The sequence below is a fragment of the Diabrotica virgifera genome, chromosome 1 (assembly GCF_917563875.1).
Source record: "Diabrotica virgifera virgifera chromosome 1, PGI_DIABVI_V3a".
In the NCBI taxonomy this organism is placed as follows: Eukaryota; Metazoa; Arthropoda; class Insecta; order Coleoptera; family Chrysomelidae; genus Diabrotica; species Diabrotica virgifera.
In genome coordinates, this window is record NC_065443.1 from 172,315,403 (window position 1) to 172,332,505 (window position 17,103).

Below are 17,103 nucleotides of genomic sequence, written 5' to 3' on the forward strand. Positions count from 1 at the left end.
TATCTTTTTTATTTTGACAAAATTATTGTAATTTATTTATATGTACCTGTTTTAAACATCCAGATCTCCATTTCATACAACAGTACTGCAAATATTTAATATTTAAGTGTTCTAATCCTTAATTTCAGTAAAACCTTCCCGTTATATATGAGTTTCTTCACTTTTACACAAGTACTTAGAACAAAATGTGTCAGTACTTGTACTTGAGCTCGATATTTAAGCACCAAATATTTTAAATATAGGTACTTAAGTACACAAATTGGTTACTTAATACTTAGTACTTCAATTTACTGTTTTCAAGTACTATTTAACCGAAATACTTATTTATTCTTGGTACTGGTACTTATACTTAGTTCCACATTAAAGAAGTACTGGTACTTAAGACTTCAGTACTTTTTGTCGGTACTTAAACAGCTCTGCTTAGCAAGACAAGAATAAATATCACTTCCGGTTAAAAAGATACAACTGGAAGTATCACGTTATAGCAAAAATGACTTATACATAGTGAAACAGTATATTAATCGACGCAAAGTTACACGAAGAGTTCAAATATCGGATTCCGGTTCTACTACCGGTCACATGCGTGAAAACCTACGACTGACGAAATCCAATTGCTTGCTTTAACTTTTCTTAAAATGACATTCTTGTCTACATTGTTCCGACATTCACCGCGATAATCACCACTGATTCGTCTAATCATATTTTATTTTCAGGGATTGTAGGTTTCAGGTGGTGTTTCAGAATATGTTATCCGAAATATTATGGCAATTCTCTCAGACTGCTCTGGAATTACTTCAACCTGGCGCATGGCGTTTAGTCTGCAACTGTGGTAGATAAGAGAGTGGTCGTACTCCTCAATCGCTATCTGAAGGAAGCGGACGACAGTTACTACAGATTTTATAATCAAATGCTGGTCTCAAAATTATGTGCTCAAATGTTTTTGTTGCTTTTCCTACGGTGGCCATTCGAGAAAGTATATTTCGCTCATCCGGAAGAAAAGTTACACAACTCAAAACATGCATAAAAGTGACCCATATTTTAAAAGAAAAGTGATATAACTCAAAAATTTTGAAGTTTTTTCTTTGTTAAATAAAATATCATAATTTTTTTAGTTTTGCTTCTTACATAATTATAAACATTCACTTATCTATATTCTTCGTTTTTAATTTATAAATTTTAGCAGTTACTGTTTAAAACTCACAGTTAAATTAAGATCTAAAAAATCCATTTTTGTCTCTCCTGAAAAAAGTTGTTTTTTTTTCAGTTGTGACGCTTTTCTTCCAGATGAGCGAATTACTCATAGCGCTTTAACCTTTAACTACACGCGCTGGCGTACTTTGTACGCCAGATATAAGAATTCTACTGGAAATATATTTAAAAATTTAATTTTTGACCTTGCTTATTTTTCTATCCTATCACTGGAATGTGCTTTACAATTTGGTTTTAGTTTCGTTATAATCGGCGTTCTGGAAAGATCGTAATTTACATTTTATTATTTGTTGTTTCCGGTGGTGGACAATATACCCCAGGATTATATTACTATAAAAGTCGTAATATAAGTACATAGTTTAATTGTTTTTTAGTCATTATGGCAAAAAATATATTTTTCTTTGTAAACAATACTTTTTCTCCTGTAAAAAATCACATTTAAAAATTTTTTTATTAGTAATTTTATTTATCATGGAATCCAGTTATTCCATGATTCCAGTTATAAATCCCAATTGGCTTACTGAAAAGGAACTCCAAGTATTCACTGATGCCGAATAAGGTTTATAACAAACAACTAAGTGTATTTTTTCAAAAAAAAAATTAAACAAACCCGCTGTTTTTAAGTGTATTTTCTTGTGGCGTACAAAGTACGCCACGCGTGTAGTTATGTTATAACTTGATGCGCGGGTAGTTAAAGGTTAAAATAATGCCATTAGTCGAACTTTTTTAATCTTCACCGGCGCGCGATGGCTGAGTGAGTTAAATATCATTTTTTGTGTTCAATTGTATTTTAAAACAATTTTTTAATTTGATCACGTATATCAATTACAGTTCTTATGCCAGAGTAGTAGAAAAGAGTAATTGTTAAAAAATATATACCTATATGATATTTAAGATAACTTGATTTACGGAAATACATATAAGGAAAGAATTAATAAAATAGGTATAAAATATTATTGTACAGCCTAAAACCCTTTTTTCTTCAGACGGGCCATATTATATCTTGTATGTAGTATATCTTAATAGATATAGGGCCGAGTTGTATAATCTTAATATGAATTATATGTTTTATATTACGTTAAGAAGCGTATAATTATTATTATATAACTCTTACAGGTATTACACCATGGATGTTCTTTTAAATTCCCACAATTCAGCATCTCACAGTTTGTTTCAGCATCACTAAATATTTGAGAAATTGGTTGCACAACCCACCTTTTTTCTTTTTGATAAGAGAAATCTTTAACTACAGGGTTTACCCTTTTTAAAGTTTTAGAAATCTGTTTGTTAATGCTATTAGATAAAGAGTTAAAGTGATTAACAACAATAGTCTTTTGGGCATCCTTGTAATGTTTTTATAAATAGTTTTATTGACTAGATGGCGTCACAAATATACAAAACAAATGTAAAAGTATCTTCAAAAAGAGATAAGGTAATAACACTTTTTAAGTTACTCATGTATCTCACTATAGCCGCTGCCCATTAAGCTCATGGTAGTATCCTTTTAGTTCCACTTTCACCTCTTTGTTTCGTACATGTACGAAACGGAATAAATAGAAAGTAGAAAATATTTCTATCACCCTAACCAATAAGAACCTCAAACGGTGTCACGAGGAAAAAATATATCTTACCTTTAGAATCTTCAGCATCAATGGCAGTTTCCTCCTTAGGTATCTCCTGCTGTGGAGGGGTTAGCTGCGGAGGTCTCGGAGCGGGTCTCCGTTTACGTTGTGGAGGTTTCGGTCGTTCGGGAGGCGGATCTTGCTTCGGCGGTGGCAGAATAGGTTGCTGAATGACTGCAGGTGGTGTAACTGAGCGGGAATCGTCGCTGTGAGTCGGCGAAATAGAACGTGTATCGCTGGAGATTGAACCCGAACCCATACTCTACAAAGCATAAACAACGCTAAGTCCCGGCGCATATTGAACCTAAGCGAGTCACAACCTGCGCCGGTGGGACGGGTGACCTGTGCAGTTATTTTTCTAGCGTGCCGCATATTAAACACAAGCTAACCCGACCGTCGGCTGTCGCCGTAACGAATAGAGACGGGCAAAATAAGTGCAAACGTGTAACGGTTACTATTGATACCGGTTCTCAGTGGTACTGAGTACAAATACTGATTACAAAATACTGATGTATCTGATCCTTGTACTGAATTGAGTAGGCAACTAAAAAACGGTAGTTCCGTACATGTAACTAGTAACGTTTTAAAAATATCTTGCACGTTTCTAGTAGTCGTAGCGGTATGACTTTCGAAAACATCGAATTTGACCATAAGCGGGGTGCATAAAAAGATATCTTACACTGAGTATTCTATTTCTACATACCTTTATAATAACAAGCATAAGTTAAACACTGCATTGATTGTAATTGCAAAAACGGCTCGCATGTTTTAAATAAGATTTTTGCTGATTATGTTTTTGCTAAAATATTAAATAACACAAAAAATACAATTCACAACCATCATTTAATTTTTAACGATAAACAAAAGTCTAATAAATATATGATGACAATTTAAAATTAATCGACTTTGTCGATAACAGTGTCATTAATAGATATTTTTTACCATGAATCATTTTCCAATGATTGTGTGGATTTAGAAATACATACTAAACAATTTTTTGATCTGTATAAAGGAGATTATAATTATGACACATTATGGTACTCCTTATTTTTCAAATAACATGCTCTTGTAAACGCATAACTTTGATTTATTGGCAAAAGCCACACTAACTACAGAGCCGTCCGGTACATCTTTTCAATATGATGCAAGTCTTCGAAATGCCGCCTCTTAAGTATTACAGAAACTTAACTTTTATTTTTATTAAATGAACCTACACAAAATGAAGGACACCTTTTATTTTAAAAGCAGAACATACTTTATAGACCTGGATCCGGCAAACTGAAAATTTGTTAGTAGCTTAACGGTGTCTATTCGGACAAACTTTGATGTACAGGAACACTGGAACAGGGGAAGGTTTAATAGTGGAACAGTTTAAAAATTTGGAACGTCACATTACGAAAACGTCCCATGTATTTTGTTTGACAGAACAACCAATCGATTTGTTACCCTATCATTAAACTCTCATTCAAAAATCAGACTGCTATTACTAACCAACATGATTCCTGTTATTTGGCATGTTCTTCCTGTTTCACTCATTAAAATGCCCAGTTAGTGATAAACACCAGTCTAATTCTTCCATGAGAGTTTAATGAAATGGTAACAAATCAATTGGAAGTTCTGTCCGACAAAATATATGGAACGTTTTTGTAGTCTAACGTTCCAAATTTTTAACCTGTTCCACAATTAAAACTTCCCCTGTTTCAGTGTTCCCCTACATCAAAGTTTGTCTGACGAGACACCGTTAAGCTATTAACAAATTTTCAGCTTGCTATTAATCAACTTTTTGTTGGTACGCGGGATCCAGGCCTAGAAATACAATGTCACAAATGATGGCGTAATCCCTTTTCTATAGGTATAAAAATTTTGTAAATATCATTCATTTCTTAAATCTACACAACATTATCATTAAAAACCGTTAAGCATATCTGTGAATATCGCACAACCCTCAAATAAAATGTGTCATCATACCGAGCTTGTTCATGCTTAAAAATAAAATATGTAGACAAGATATAAATATATGTAATAAGTAAGCAGTTTTTGCAACGACAATCCAATCCCAATCAGTGTTGTTTATAATAATAGTAATTCCGAACGAGTTCTATTAGCTTTTCTACGTCCATCTCGAAAACAAAACCGCAACTGAGAATTGAGTCACGCGTCCCACGACACCAGAAAACTGTACGCCGATGACAAACGTTCGCATGCTAGACCTGGCACTGTATTCACTGATATTAGGATGCGCAGAACTCTCTACGCACCTCGCCGGTGCCAGGTTGTGTTCGCTTAGGATCAATTTGCGCCGGCACTAAGAAGAGTATTATACGATTTGATTAAATAAAAATACTATATGTCATACTATTATAAGCGACAACATTTGTAGATTTAGAATTGATTTTCTAATTTATTAACAATTTTTTGTTTTCAAGACGTACTAGGCTGTTCAATAAGTTTTGAGGTTCGATAAGAAAAACACAATTTTATGATTTGAAATACACTTTATTATTCAGTTTAGTCTTCCTAAACATCAATACACTTGTTCCAACGAGATTGAAATTCATAAATTCCATCCCTGAAGTGAGAATCTAGAAGGGCTGCAAAATACGCTTCCACAGCAGCTGTTATGACCTCATCATTTGATAAAAAACGCTTTTCACGCATGATTTTTTAGGTATTATTGAAACAAATAGAAGTAACTAGGGGGCCAAATCTGATGAATACATGGATTTTAGCCATTCTTTAAATGCTCATATGACACAGAGCTTTGTTCTGACGGAAAATAATTTTTTTTTTCTACAAACCGGGTCTTCTTTCACGAATTTTTTACTTTGCTGCTCTAAAAAGTTCATACCACAGAGAAGAAACAGGTTCACACCTCTCTTTAGCCTCTTGTTTTGATTCAGGATCAGGATATTTTTGTTCCGTTTTGTTAGAAAATGCGCCACCCATTGTGAACACAGATTTCTGAAACTCAATACTTCAATATTGTTTACATCGCCCAATGAGATGCCTAGGGCTTCTACTAAATTTCTTTCTTTCAGTCACACAACAACGATTTTCTCATACCTGTCTTTATTTATTCCAAATTCCAATACCGTATTCAGTATTTTTTCTACGATTTTTGGCATTGTTGCCGTTTTTGGAAGTTCTTGACATAAATCCTCTTCAAAGCTTGTACGACCACGTTTAAATTCAGAAACTCATCTTTCTACTATACGAATTGAAGGCGAATAGTCCTTATGCACTTTCAATATCCGTTCATAAATTTCTTTTGCTTTTAAACCTTCCAACGATAAAAATTCAATCACTGCACTATACTTGATTTTTTTCACTTGTAAAAAATGCTGTGACATGTCGATACTAAATGGCTTGTAAACAAAAAATGTATCGAAATGAATTTCGACTCAATTCAAGCTTTCTGCTTAACCCAGGTATAAACATACCAAAAGGCACCGCCAGGAAAACATTCCACTTTGCGGTTCAGAGAGCCCATATGAAACGAGTCTTTGTACTCTATGCAGAGTATGGCATTAACAAAATAAGAAAATCTACGGTTTCGTTTTGATTAAAATCTGTCTACCTCCATCCCCCGATAGTACTATTTCTAGGTCTACCTGTTGTCAAGGAGGCTCTAAGGAAGACAGATTTTTACCATTCCGACCGTAGATTGTCGATATAAATTAAAATAATTTATATCGCAGTATGGATAGAACGCCCTCTAACGGGGAATAAGCGAAATGTATTTCGACTCAATTCAAGCTTTTTGCTTAACCCAGGTATAAACATACCAAAAGGCACCGCCAGGAAAACATCCCACTTTGCGGTTCAGAGAGCCCATATGAAACGAGTCTTTGTACTCTATGCAGAGTATGGCATTAACAAAATAAGAAAATCTACGGTTTCGTTTTGATTAAAATCTGTCTTCCTCCATCCCCCGATAGTACTATTTCTAGGTCTACCTGTTGTCAAGGAGGCTCTAAGGAAGACAGATTTTTACCATTCCGACCGTAGATTGTCGATATAAATTAAAATAATTTATATCGCAGTATGGATAGAACGCCCTCTAACGGGGAATAAGCGAAATGAATTTCGACTCAATTCAAGCTTTCTGCTTAACCCAGGTATAAACATACCAAAAGGCACCGCCAGGAAAACATTCCACTTTGCGGTTCAGAGAGCCCATATGAAACGAGTCTTTGTACTCTATGCAGAGTACATAACGCATTAACAAAATAAGAAAATCTACGGTTTCGTTTTGATTAAAATCTGTCTTCCTCCCCCCGATAGTACTATTTCTAGGTCTACCTGTTGTCAAGGAGGCTCTAAGGAAGACAGATTTTTACCATTCCGACCGTAGATTGTCGATATAAATTAAAATAATTTATATCGCAGTATGGATAGAACGCCCTCTAACGGGGAATAAGCGAAATGAATTTCGACTCAATTCAAGCTTTCTGCTTAACCCAGGTATAAACATACCAAAAGGCACCGCCAGGAAAACATTCCACTTTGCGGTTCAGAGAGCCCATATGAAACGAGTCTTTGTCCATATGAAACTGAACCGCAAAGTGGAATGTTTTCCTGGCGGTGCCTTTTGGTATGTTTATACCTGGGTTAAGCAGAAAGCTTGAATTGAGTCGAAATTCATTTCGCTTATTCCCCGTTAGAGGGCATTGTATGCATACTGCGATATAAATTATTTTAATTTATATCGACAATCTACGGTCGGAATGGTAAAAATCTGTCTTCCTTAGAGCCTCCTTGACAACAGGTAGACCTAGAAATAGTACTATCGGGGGATGGAGGAAGACAGATTTTAATCAAAACGAAACCGTAGATTTTCTTATTTTGTTAATGCCATACTCTGCATAGAGTACAAAGACTCGTTTCATATGGGCTCTCTGAACCGCAAAGTGGAATGTTGTCCTGGCGGTGCCTTTTGGTATGTTTATACCTGGTATAAGCAGAAAGCTTGAATTGAGTCGAAATTAATTTCGCTTATTCCCCGTTAGAGGGCGTTCTATCCATACTGCGATATAAATTATTTTAATTTATATCGACAATCTACGGTCGGAATGGTAAAAATCTGTCTTTCCTTAGAGCCTCCTTGACAACAGGTAGACCTAGAAATAGTACTATCGGGGGATGGACCTCGTCACCTGCTGCTCTGAAAAGGCATCCAAGTGGCTTGTGGACACGGTGAGGAGCCTTGAACTCGAGGGGATTGGACAACTTCGCGCTGGCAGCGTGAAGGAAGTCCTTAACCGCCCCCGAGTTTCGGTTCTGATCCCCACGGCCTACATGGACGTAGAAGACCACGAGTCGATTTTTAGGATACTGGGCCACCTTAACCCAGGCCTCAAAACCGACTCGTGGAGATTGTTTGCAGAAAAGAGGGAGGCCAAGAGCATCCTCTTATTCTGCGAAATACCAGAAGCCGACTTGGTGATGCTGCGTAAGATGGGGCTGCGTGTCAGCTTCGGACTACACAAAGTCCCCTTCGTCGTGCTTAAGGAAGGGGGGGCAAAACCTGCAAATGCTGAGGGTGGTGCAAATCAACCTACAGCATAGTAGGGCAGCCTCCGCTGCGTTCTGTCGATGGTTCAGTACTAGTACGGTTGACGTGGCCCTAATCCAGGAACCATGGCTTGTCTGTGGCCGGGTTGCGGGCCTAGCTAACTGCCGGGGAACAATCATCGCAGACCATAGTGCAGAGAGAATCCGGGCGTGCATTGTTGTGCGTTCCGATCTCAAAGCACTTACATTAAATGAGCTGTGTTCGCAAGACATAGCTACAATAATGGTAAAACATCACTTGTTGGGTGGAACAAGGGAGCTAGTACTGGCCTCTGTTTACCTACCATATGATTCACCCGATCCACCTCCATCTGTGGAGTTGGATAAATTAATCAGCCACTGTGGGCGGAAGCACCTGCAAATGCTGATAGGAGCTGACTCTAACTCTCATAACGAGGTGTGGGGCAGCACTGATACGAACAAAAGAGGGGAGCACCTGTTGGAATTTATTGGCTCATCTGGGCTAGTTATTCTAAATCAGGGCAAAGAACCTACCTTTGTTACCAGTAGGAGGAGGGAGGTAATTGATATTACTTTAGCATCTCCCCTAGTAACCAATAACGTGGCACGGTGGTATGTGTCTGAGGAACCAAGTTTCTCGGACCATAGATACGTGGTAACGGAGTTTTTGGGCTCGGAGAGGGAGGTTACCACTTACCGTGATCCGCGTAAAACAGACTGGGACAGCTATGGGGAGGAGCTTCGTCTTAGGGTCGGGCAACTGGCCACTGAGATTAAGAGCCCCCCAATGCTGGAACACGTCTCGAAGGCTCTGCAGGAGGCCATCTTAACCTCCTATCAGACGAACTGTCCGCTGACCAGCCGCCCCGCTACCAAGAACAGGTGGTGGACTCGTGAACTGGGCAAATTGCGGAAAAAGACTCGGCGCCTCTTTAAAGAGGCGAAAAGAACAGATGACTGGGCCGGATATGCCCGGGCTCTGACCGAGTTTAACAAAGCTGTGAGAAAGGCTAGGAGAAAAGATTGGAGAAAGCAATGTGAGGAGATCGCCACTGCTCCCGCTGCTGCTAAACTCCAACGGATACTCTCCAAACAGCCGGCTAACCCACTGGGGACCCTCAAGGCCCCCGGGGGTGGCTTTACAGCAGATGGCAAGGAGACACTGGAGCTTATGCTCCAGACACATCTCCCTGACTCGGTGGTAACCAATGAGCCGGATGCTCGGCTGGGTCAGGAGGGACTGGAAAACAGAACCTCTAGAGCTAGCTGGGAAACGGCAAAAAAGGCTGTCACATACGCTAGGGTGGAATGGGCCATACACTCATTTTTACCCTATAAATCCCCCGGACCAGACGGGATATATCCTGTATTACTGCAACAGGGGTGGGACATTATTGGACCGCTCATGTGCAGGATTTTCCGGGCGAGCGTGGCATTTGGGTATGTCCCGCGTGACTGGAAACTGGCCAGGGTGGTCTTTATACCTAAGCCGGGCAAGAATCCTCTAGACCCCAAGGCATATAGACCTATTACTCTCTCGTCCTTTATTTTAAAAGCACTAGAGAAATTGATGGGGATGCATGTGCGGCAAACCTTTCTCAAAGAAAGGCCACTGCACTGCAATCAACATGCTTACCGGGTGGGCAGATCGTGCGACTCAGCCTTGCACCATTTGGTGTCTCGGATAGAGGAGACGATTGAACACAAAGAAGTGGCGCTTGGTACCTTCCTCGATATCGAGGGAGCGTTTAACAACACCACGTATGATGCCATGCTTAAGGCGGCGGAGAGGCATGGCATAGATGAAACCTGTCGCAGGTGGATTAGCTCCACACTGCATGGCCGACAGGCACAGGCTTCACTATTTGGGGAAACCATGAGGGTCACTGCTACAAGAGGAACAGCGCAGGGGGGAGTAATATCCCCGATGCTATGGAACTTAGTGGTAGACGAACTTCTGGTAGAACTGAATAACTTGGGATTCTACACCCAGGGTTATGCAGATGATATCTGTATTTTAATCCGGGGGAAGATTCCACACGTAGTTTCGGAGCTAACGCTCCGGGCTATAAAAGTGGTAGAAAGCTGGTGCGAGAGGGTCAGCTTAAGTGTTAACCCCTCAAAAACGGTTACTATACCGTTCACACACAGGAGGAAATTGGAGGGTCTCACACCCCCCAAACTCATGGGTGTGCAACTCAATCTGGCTACAGAGGTGCGCTACCTGGGCCTTATGCTTGATACCAAGCTAACCTGGAATGCGCAACTAGCAGCGACCGTTGCCAAGGGCAAGAAAACCCTCATGATTGCTCGTAGGGCAATTGGCAAAACTTGGGGCTTAAGCCCGGGAATCACTAAGTGGATTTATACTGCTATAGTGAGGCCCTCCCTCACATATGCTAGTGCTGTGTGGTGGACAAAAATGAACCAAAGTTGTGCAGCCAAAGAACTTGGGAAAGTTCAGAGGCTAGCACTACTTTGTGTTACCGGGGTAATGAAAAGTACCCCGACGGCAGCCATGGAGGTACTCATGGGACTCCCTCCCCTGCACCTTCTGGTGATGGCCGAGGCGAGGCTAGGGGCCTACAGGCTGCAGTTAAATGGTGTCTGGAGGCAAAGGTCATACGGGCACACCAGGATTGTGGGGCACATTCGTGACCCCATCCTGGATATGGTGAGTGACTGGAGTCCGGTCACTCACAAATTTGATCCTCCCTTCAAGCTGGGGTTAAAACCCCCGGTGGAGGGGGATAAAAGACCGCAGAGTGAGCTAACATGGTTCACGGACGGTTCAGTGATGGGCGGGCGCTCTGGAGCTGGAGTGTATGGTGTAGAACCCGAGGTGTGCATATCTATGCCTCTTGGGCAGTACACCACTATATTCCAGGCGGAGGTGGCTGCTATCACGACTTGCGTCGTAGAGAATATTCGAATGGGCCTTGAGAATAGGACCATACGTATTCTCTCGGACAGTCAGGCAGCACTTAAGGCCATTGCCAGCTGGAGAATTAACTCCAAGCTTGTGCTGGAATGCCGACAACACCTGGAAACCCTGGCCTACCGAAACCGAGTGGAACTCGGGTGGGTGCCGGGACATACGGGGGTTGAAGGAAACGAAAGAGCCGACTCACTTGCGAGAGAGGGTTCGGCTGTCCCCCTTACTGGGCCTGAGCCTGGCCTAGGGGTGACCAAATCGGCTGTCAAAGGAGCTGTTGCTAAATGGATCCTTGCGCAGCACACCCGACACTGGAACGATATTTCGGGACAGCGGCACAGCAAGTTAATGATGGGGCGGCCAAACCCCTCGTTAACCGACGAGGCCCTACGACTCGGAAGGAAAAAGCTTAGGGCGGTAACTGGCTTACTAACCGGACACTGCACCCTAAGAAAACACCTGCACAACATGGGGATCTTTCACGGAGACCCTGTTTGCAGGAGATGTGGGGAGGCAGATGAAACTGCCTCACATGTCATATTTGACTGTCCAGCCCAAACCCGATGGCGACTGCAATACGGGGTCGAAAACTCGAACCTAAGTGTCAGAAGTCAGGTAAAGAACCTAATAAAGGGTCTTGTCCTGCTAGCTGGGAGAATGGACCTCTTATAGGTAACAGACGACTTAACTTCAAGTTAAGTAATCCCGAACCCATTGGGGACAAAAACCCAATGATGGTTAACCCGAGACCGAACGGTGTGCAATAAGCCTACTCAGGCTGCAGTACGGGCCCCATGGCCACCCGGTTCGATATAACAATCAAAAAAAAAAATCGGGGAATGGAGGAAGACAGATTTTAATCAAAACGAAACCGTAGATTTTCTTATTTTAAAAAATGAATCGACAGATTAAAATAAAACTTTTCACAGAGTTTATATGAAGAGTACCAACATAATAAAAAAAATATGCTACTTATCTAAATTTACAATAAAGATGCAGTAGAAATAAACAAACCAAGTCACGTTAAATGCTACTAGGAGCACTACTCTCGAATCATAATTTACAATGTAGAAATTTTGGAAATCGTTATTTGACTGTGAATGAAAAGCCCTATTGATCCGTCATAGGAACATAGATAAAAGATGTGAAATTAAACATGGATGTTTACATTATCCAATGTTTTATGCTCTAGGTACCATTGAGCTCGAGTTTGGCTTGTTCACATCATGACTTTATGGTAGCAAGTGGCTAAAGCAGCAGTGATACCGGAAATTCCGAACGATGACATGACAGAAATGACAGTTCCACAGGAAGTTAAAATTTCCCTGTTAGTTATGTGAAATCTATTGTAAAGCTTGTTAACTTGAGAACAGTGACAACATACACTCCTACTGTGGTAAATAATCAATTAAAATGAAAATAAACTTGATGTTGTAGTTAGAATGTTTGTAATGAAGAAGGTAGGCAAACCACATTACACATTAAATCGAAACTGTGATAAAACGAAATTAAGCCCTCTTGTGTATACACCTAGGGTTTGAAAAAGGATTTTATGTTGTTTTCAAGTTATCGATTTTATTTGAATAGTTTGTAGTTGTTGGATTTGTGTAAGTTCAAGAAAAGATCACAGTAGGGGTGACAGATGTGTAAAAATGTCTCAATAATCTAGGAGGGATGCATAAAACAAGCTCAGACTTAGGTGACTAATTCCCAAGGACCCCGCAGGCTACCCTGATCTCTAAGGGTTCGACAAAACAAACCGTCATATGATGTAGTTAACAGTATGGGAGAGGGAGAAGGTGGAATGTAAGAAGTATATGAGATAGTTAATGAAAATGTGACATGAACGGGACCCAGAAAGAGAAGTGAAACTATTAGATTTGGTTTTAGTATGAAGTGTATGAGTGTATGAGTGTTACCCAGTGGTGTGTTATGGTGATGGCAGATTGAATAGATGGGGTGAAAATAGTCATTGATAGTATATAGATGAAAATTTAGAGATGGAGACGTATGTGGATGATGACAGCAGATGACAGTTTATATGTGTATCACTGGATAGATGATAGTGGTTTGATGGATGGAGATGAAAAAAGAAGATCATTGTGAATCGTACCAAAGCAATTGTAAATGGGACTGTAAGAAGGTGAAGGAAGTAATAAAGGGGTGGAAAGTAATATTGTAATTAAGAAAAAGAGTTAAGAAAAAAGTTGTCGATGAAATGGATGGAAGTCCTGGTTGAATGAAACATGGCGGTTGACACAGTTCGGACTTTTTTGTTTTTCTTTGATTATTTCTAGGTCCTCGTACAAGTCCAATTTTAATTTCACATCTCTTATCTATGTTGTTCTGAAGGTATTTTCTTGTGGCATTTTTATAATTAAGTATTTTCGATGGGAAATAAGCCACAATTTTACCAAAAAATGATTTTATTAACGTTTCGACGCCCAAGTCGGGTGTCGTTGTCAAAATACAAAATAATACTTGTTCTTTTTCATGAGTTGGTAAACACTAGGATATTTTTTCCACTGAACTAATAATGTCTAATTTTGGAATAGATGGATGAGTAACAGCATAGTTTAAACCTTTTGACAACACTAAATTTTCCGTTGCATTTAAATGTCTATTTGATATATTGACAACTGTCGCTAATATGTCATTATTTCTGTTTAGGTTATCAAAAGTATGTAAACTATTTTGTTCTAAAAGAATATTAAATTTGATAAATTATGTGTAAACTAAAAATAATTCGATCAAAATCAGAATCTGATATCATTCCGAAAAGCAAATCTTCAATACTTACGATGTCTTGCTCAATAAAAAATAAATTTGACCTGTGAAATTGTAACTTTTCCAGGATCATTGATAAACTGGCTCTATGTAGAATATCTTGGAGTCTTCTGCTTGAGTAAGCTGGCCGTAACCTCAAGCCCTTTGGTATTAAATTGTTGTTTCTACATCTTCTTAAAAATTTAATTGAATTTTGACAGTGTGCCAGTTTCTCGTATAAGGTTTCCAATCTCCTAAAATTTTGACAAACGCTAGGCGCATACCGGTTTCTTAATGTTGTTCTGAAGCTATTTCCTTGTGGCATTTTTATAATTAAGTATTTTCGATGGGAAATAAGTCACAATTTTACCGAAAAATGAATTTATTAACGTTTCGACGCCCAAGTCGGGTGTCTTTGTCAAAATACAAAACAATACTGATTATTTTGTATTTTGACAACGACACCCGACTTGGGCGTCGAAACGTTAATAAATTCATTTTTTGGTAAAATTGTGGCTTATTTCCTATCGAAAATACTTAAATTTATCTATGTTCCTATGGCGGATCAATTGTAAAGGGTTTTTACCCACATATTTTTTATTTTGGTGGTTAGCATGTTAGATTCACGTGAGTATAACCTATAATTTTTTAAAACCGTAGTCAAAATTTTAAACACTTTGCACTGTCTTATCAGGTTATACACATTTTAGGTAAACACTGATGATGATCGGTCATCCGATCGAAAACTAGTTCTGTTCTGTGATGTAGCCCTTTTTAGGGATTTTAACAAATATACCTTTTATAAAGGATTTTATCGTTTTTGTAATATATGGTATACAGCCAACTACAGGAAAACTTTTTCCTCATTGCCATTATTTGGGATTTACAATGTATATACATGATTGGTTCAGGAGTACTCCTAGTAGCATTTAACGTGTCTTGGTTTGTTTATTTCTACTGCATCTTGATTGTAAATTTAGTATAGTAGCAACGACCTTTCTTATCGAACCGCAACATTTTATTGAACCGCCGTATATATTACACAATGCAATACTATAATATGAATGTTATTGTTATCTTCAAGACGCATACCTACTAGTAGATGCCATATGGTAGTAGGTATACTCGATTTATACTTGACAATAGTTTAGAAGCGCTTGCAACTTTGTAGTTACAAATTCGTATTTCTACGTGGTAGAAAATTTGGTTGCCTTTATGCTCATATTACTGTCTTTTGTTGTTCCGTAATTTACTATCACCCTGCTCCACTGAATTGGAAATTCTTCCTATGTCTTCTGTTTTCCCCTAGTTTACTATCACCCTGCTCCCCTGAATTGGAGACTTCCTGTCTTTTAGGAAGTGTTGATTACTAAGGAGAATACTCATACCTTTGGCATACTCCAGATACTGCAGTAATCTGTTTTACCGCGGTTTATCTTAATACTTAACGTATGTTGAAAATAAGACACGCGAATTTGAAAAAGACCTGATAAAAAAGGTAAAACCTCATTAGCGGATAATGGTTCTCTCTCTCTAGTTCCATCCCTTTTTATGAAGTATTGGACGCTATTGCGTTTCTTGGACAAAAGTGTAAGATTGCTGACTGGAGTGGTGTCAGTGCATAGCGGATATGGTTAATGGCTCCATAATTGTTGGCATAGTAAGCTTCGTTTTAATTTTTTACGTGAATCTTTTTTAATATGAAGGAAATTAATCAAAGAAAGAAAGATCACTTTGAAATAATATAAAGCACACTCAATAAAATTACACGGTGAGGAGAACGAAATAACTCTCCTGCAGTTACTGAATTCCTCCGAGCCAGAGGCGTAGCTTCCGCCGTATCAGCCGTATCAATTATACGGGGCCTCCGACATTCAGGGGCCCCAACGTGGCATGTCGATATAAAATTCCATTTAAAAAAATTGAACAATTATTTCACTATTAACACAGTGTATATTGTTGGGTTATTGATATTTTCGTGTAATGGATTCTCCATTTCGTGTAATGGCACTTCTGATCATATAGATCTGTAGGATTCTTTAAAGACAATCGTAATAAAAGTCCGTGTGATGTTTAACAGTTTTAATTAATAAAATAGATAACTAAATTATAGATACTATTAAATTGACGAAATGTAAAAGTGTTTGTGTAATTGCGACCAAAATTTACGTGTCCTTGTTCTTACAAAAAAGAAATGTATTTAGAGATAATTGTGTCTAATCAATATTATAACCAGCTTGTCATAATATTCGTCTTAAGACGTCTTTTTACGTCTTATTCCCAATAACACGACTGTCGCGGTTCTGATCTTAAAATCGACTGCCGTATTCTTCCCACAATAACCAAAATTCTTTTACTGCTAATCTCCTCTTCTCATGGTTTAATTCGCTTTCGTGAGAACTAACCTATTAAAATTGGATCAAAGTATGTACCGACTTTTTCCAATAACCGAAAACTATAAAATTAGTCAAGGCAACTACTGTTTATCTTAAAGTCCGATTCCAAACGATTGAAAATAAACACAATCTTCTCACTAAACTATCCGTGCGTCCATTAGATACGCCCCTACAAAAATTAAGGTAAAATATTTACAATTCTACATTCGGCCATCCTGCTCGAATTCGACTCGAATTCCGTGTAGTTTCCTATCCACGGCTTCATGTACTCTGCACACGTTGAAGTGCTCTGAGGTCCATCATGGTATCCAGATTTCTTTACCTCGTATCTGTCATTTGGATTCACTTGTACTACCACGTACTAGGGATGGGAAAAACCTACCGGTTATAACCTACAACCGGTTTTTTTCTTCTGCAATAACCATTTTTTTCTTTTTAAAGTAATAACCGGTAAAAAACCGGGTAAGTGGAAAAAATACTGAATTCAGAGAAAAAATGTGAAAATTTTTCGCCCATCGCGCGAAAATGAGAAATTTTAAGCTGACTGAAACCGATTTCACAACACTGATGACTGATTGCTATACTGATATGGACTGATATCCATTCAAATGGAGTATCGCAAACTGAAGCGCAATGTAAC

General features: G+C 38.9%; 1 protein-coding gene across 4 annotated transcripts in view; it reads right to left on the bottom strand.

The window, feature by feature from the left end:
* The window catches only part of LOC114340291 (uncharacterized), a 903,606-nt gene that overhangs the window by 316,589 nt on the left and 569,914 nt on the right, over positions 1-17,103 (bottom strand). For all 4 annotated transcript variants that reach the window (XM_050641761.1, XM_050641762.1, XM_050641764.1 and 1 more), the window contains one exon: positions 2,841-3,093. In XM_050641761.1, coding sequence (XP_050497718.1) covers positions 2,841-3,093 — 253 coding nt within the window. The remainder of the gene's footprint in view (positions 1-2,840; positions 3,094-17,103) is intronic.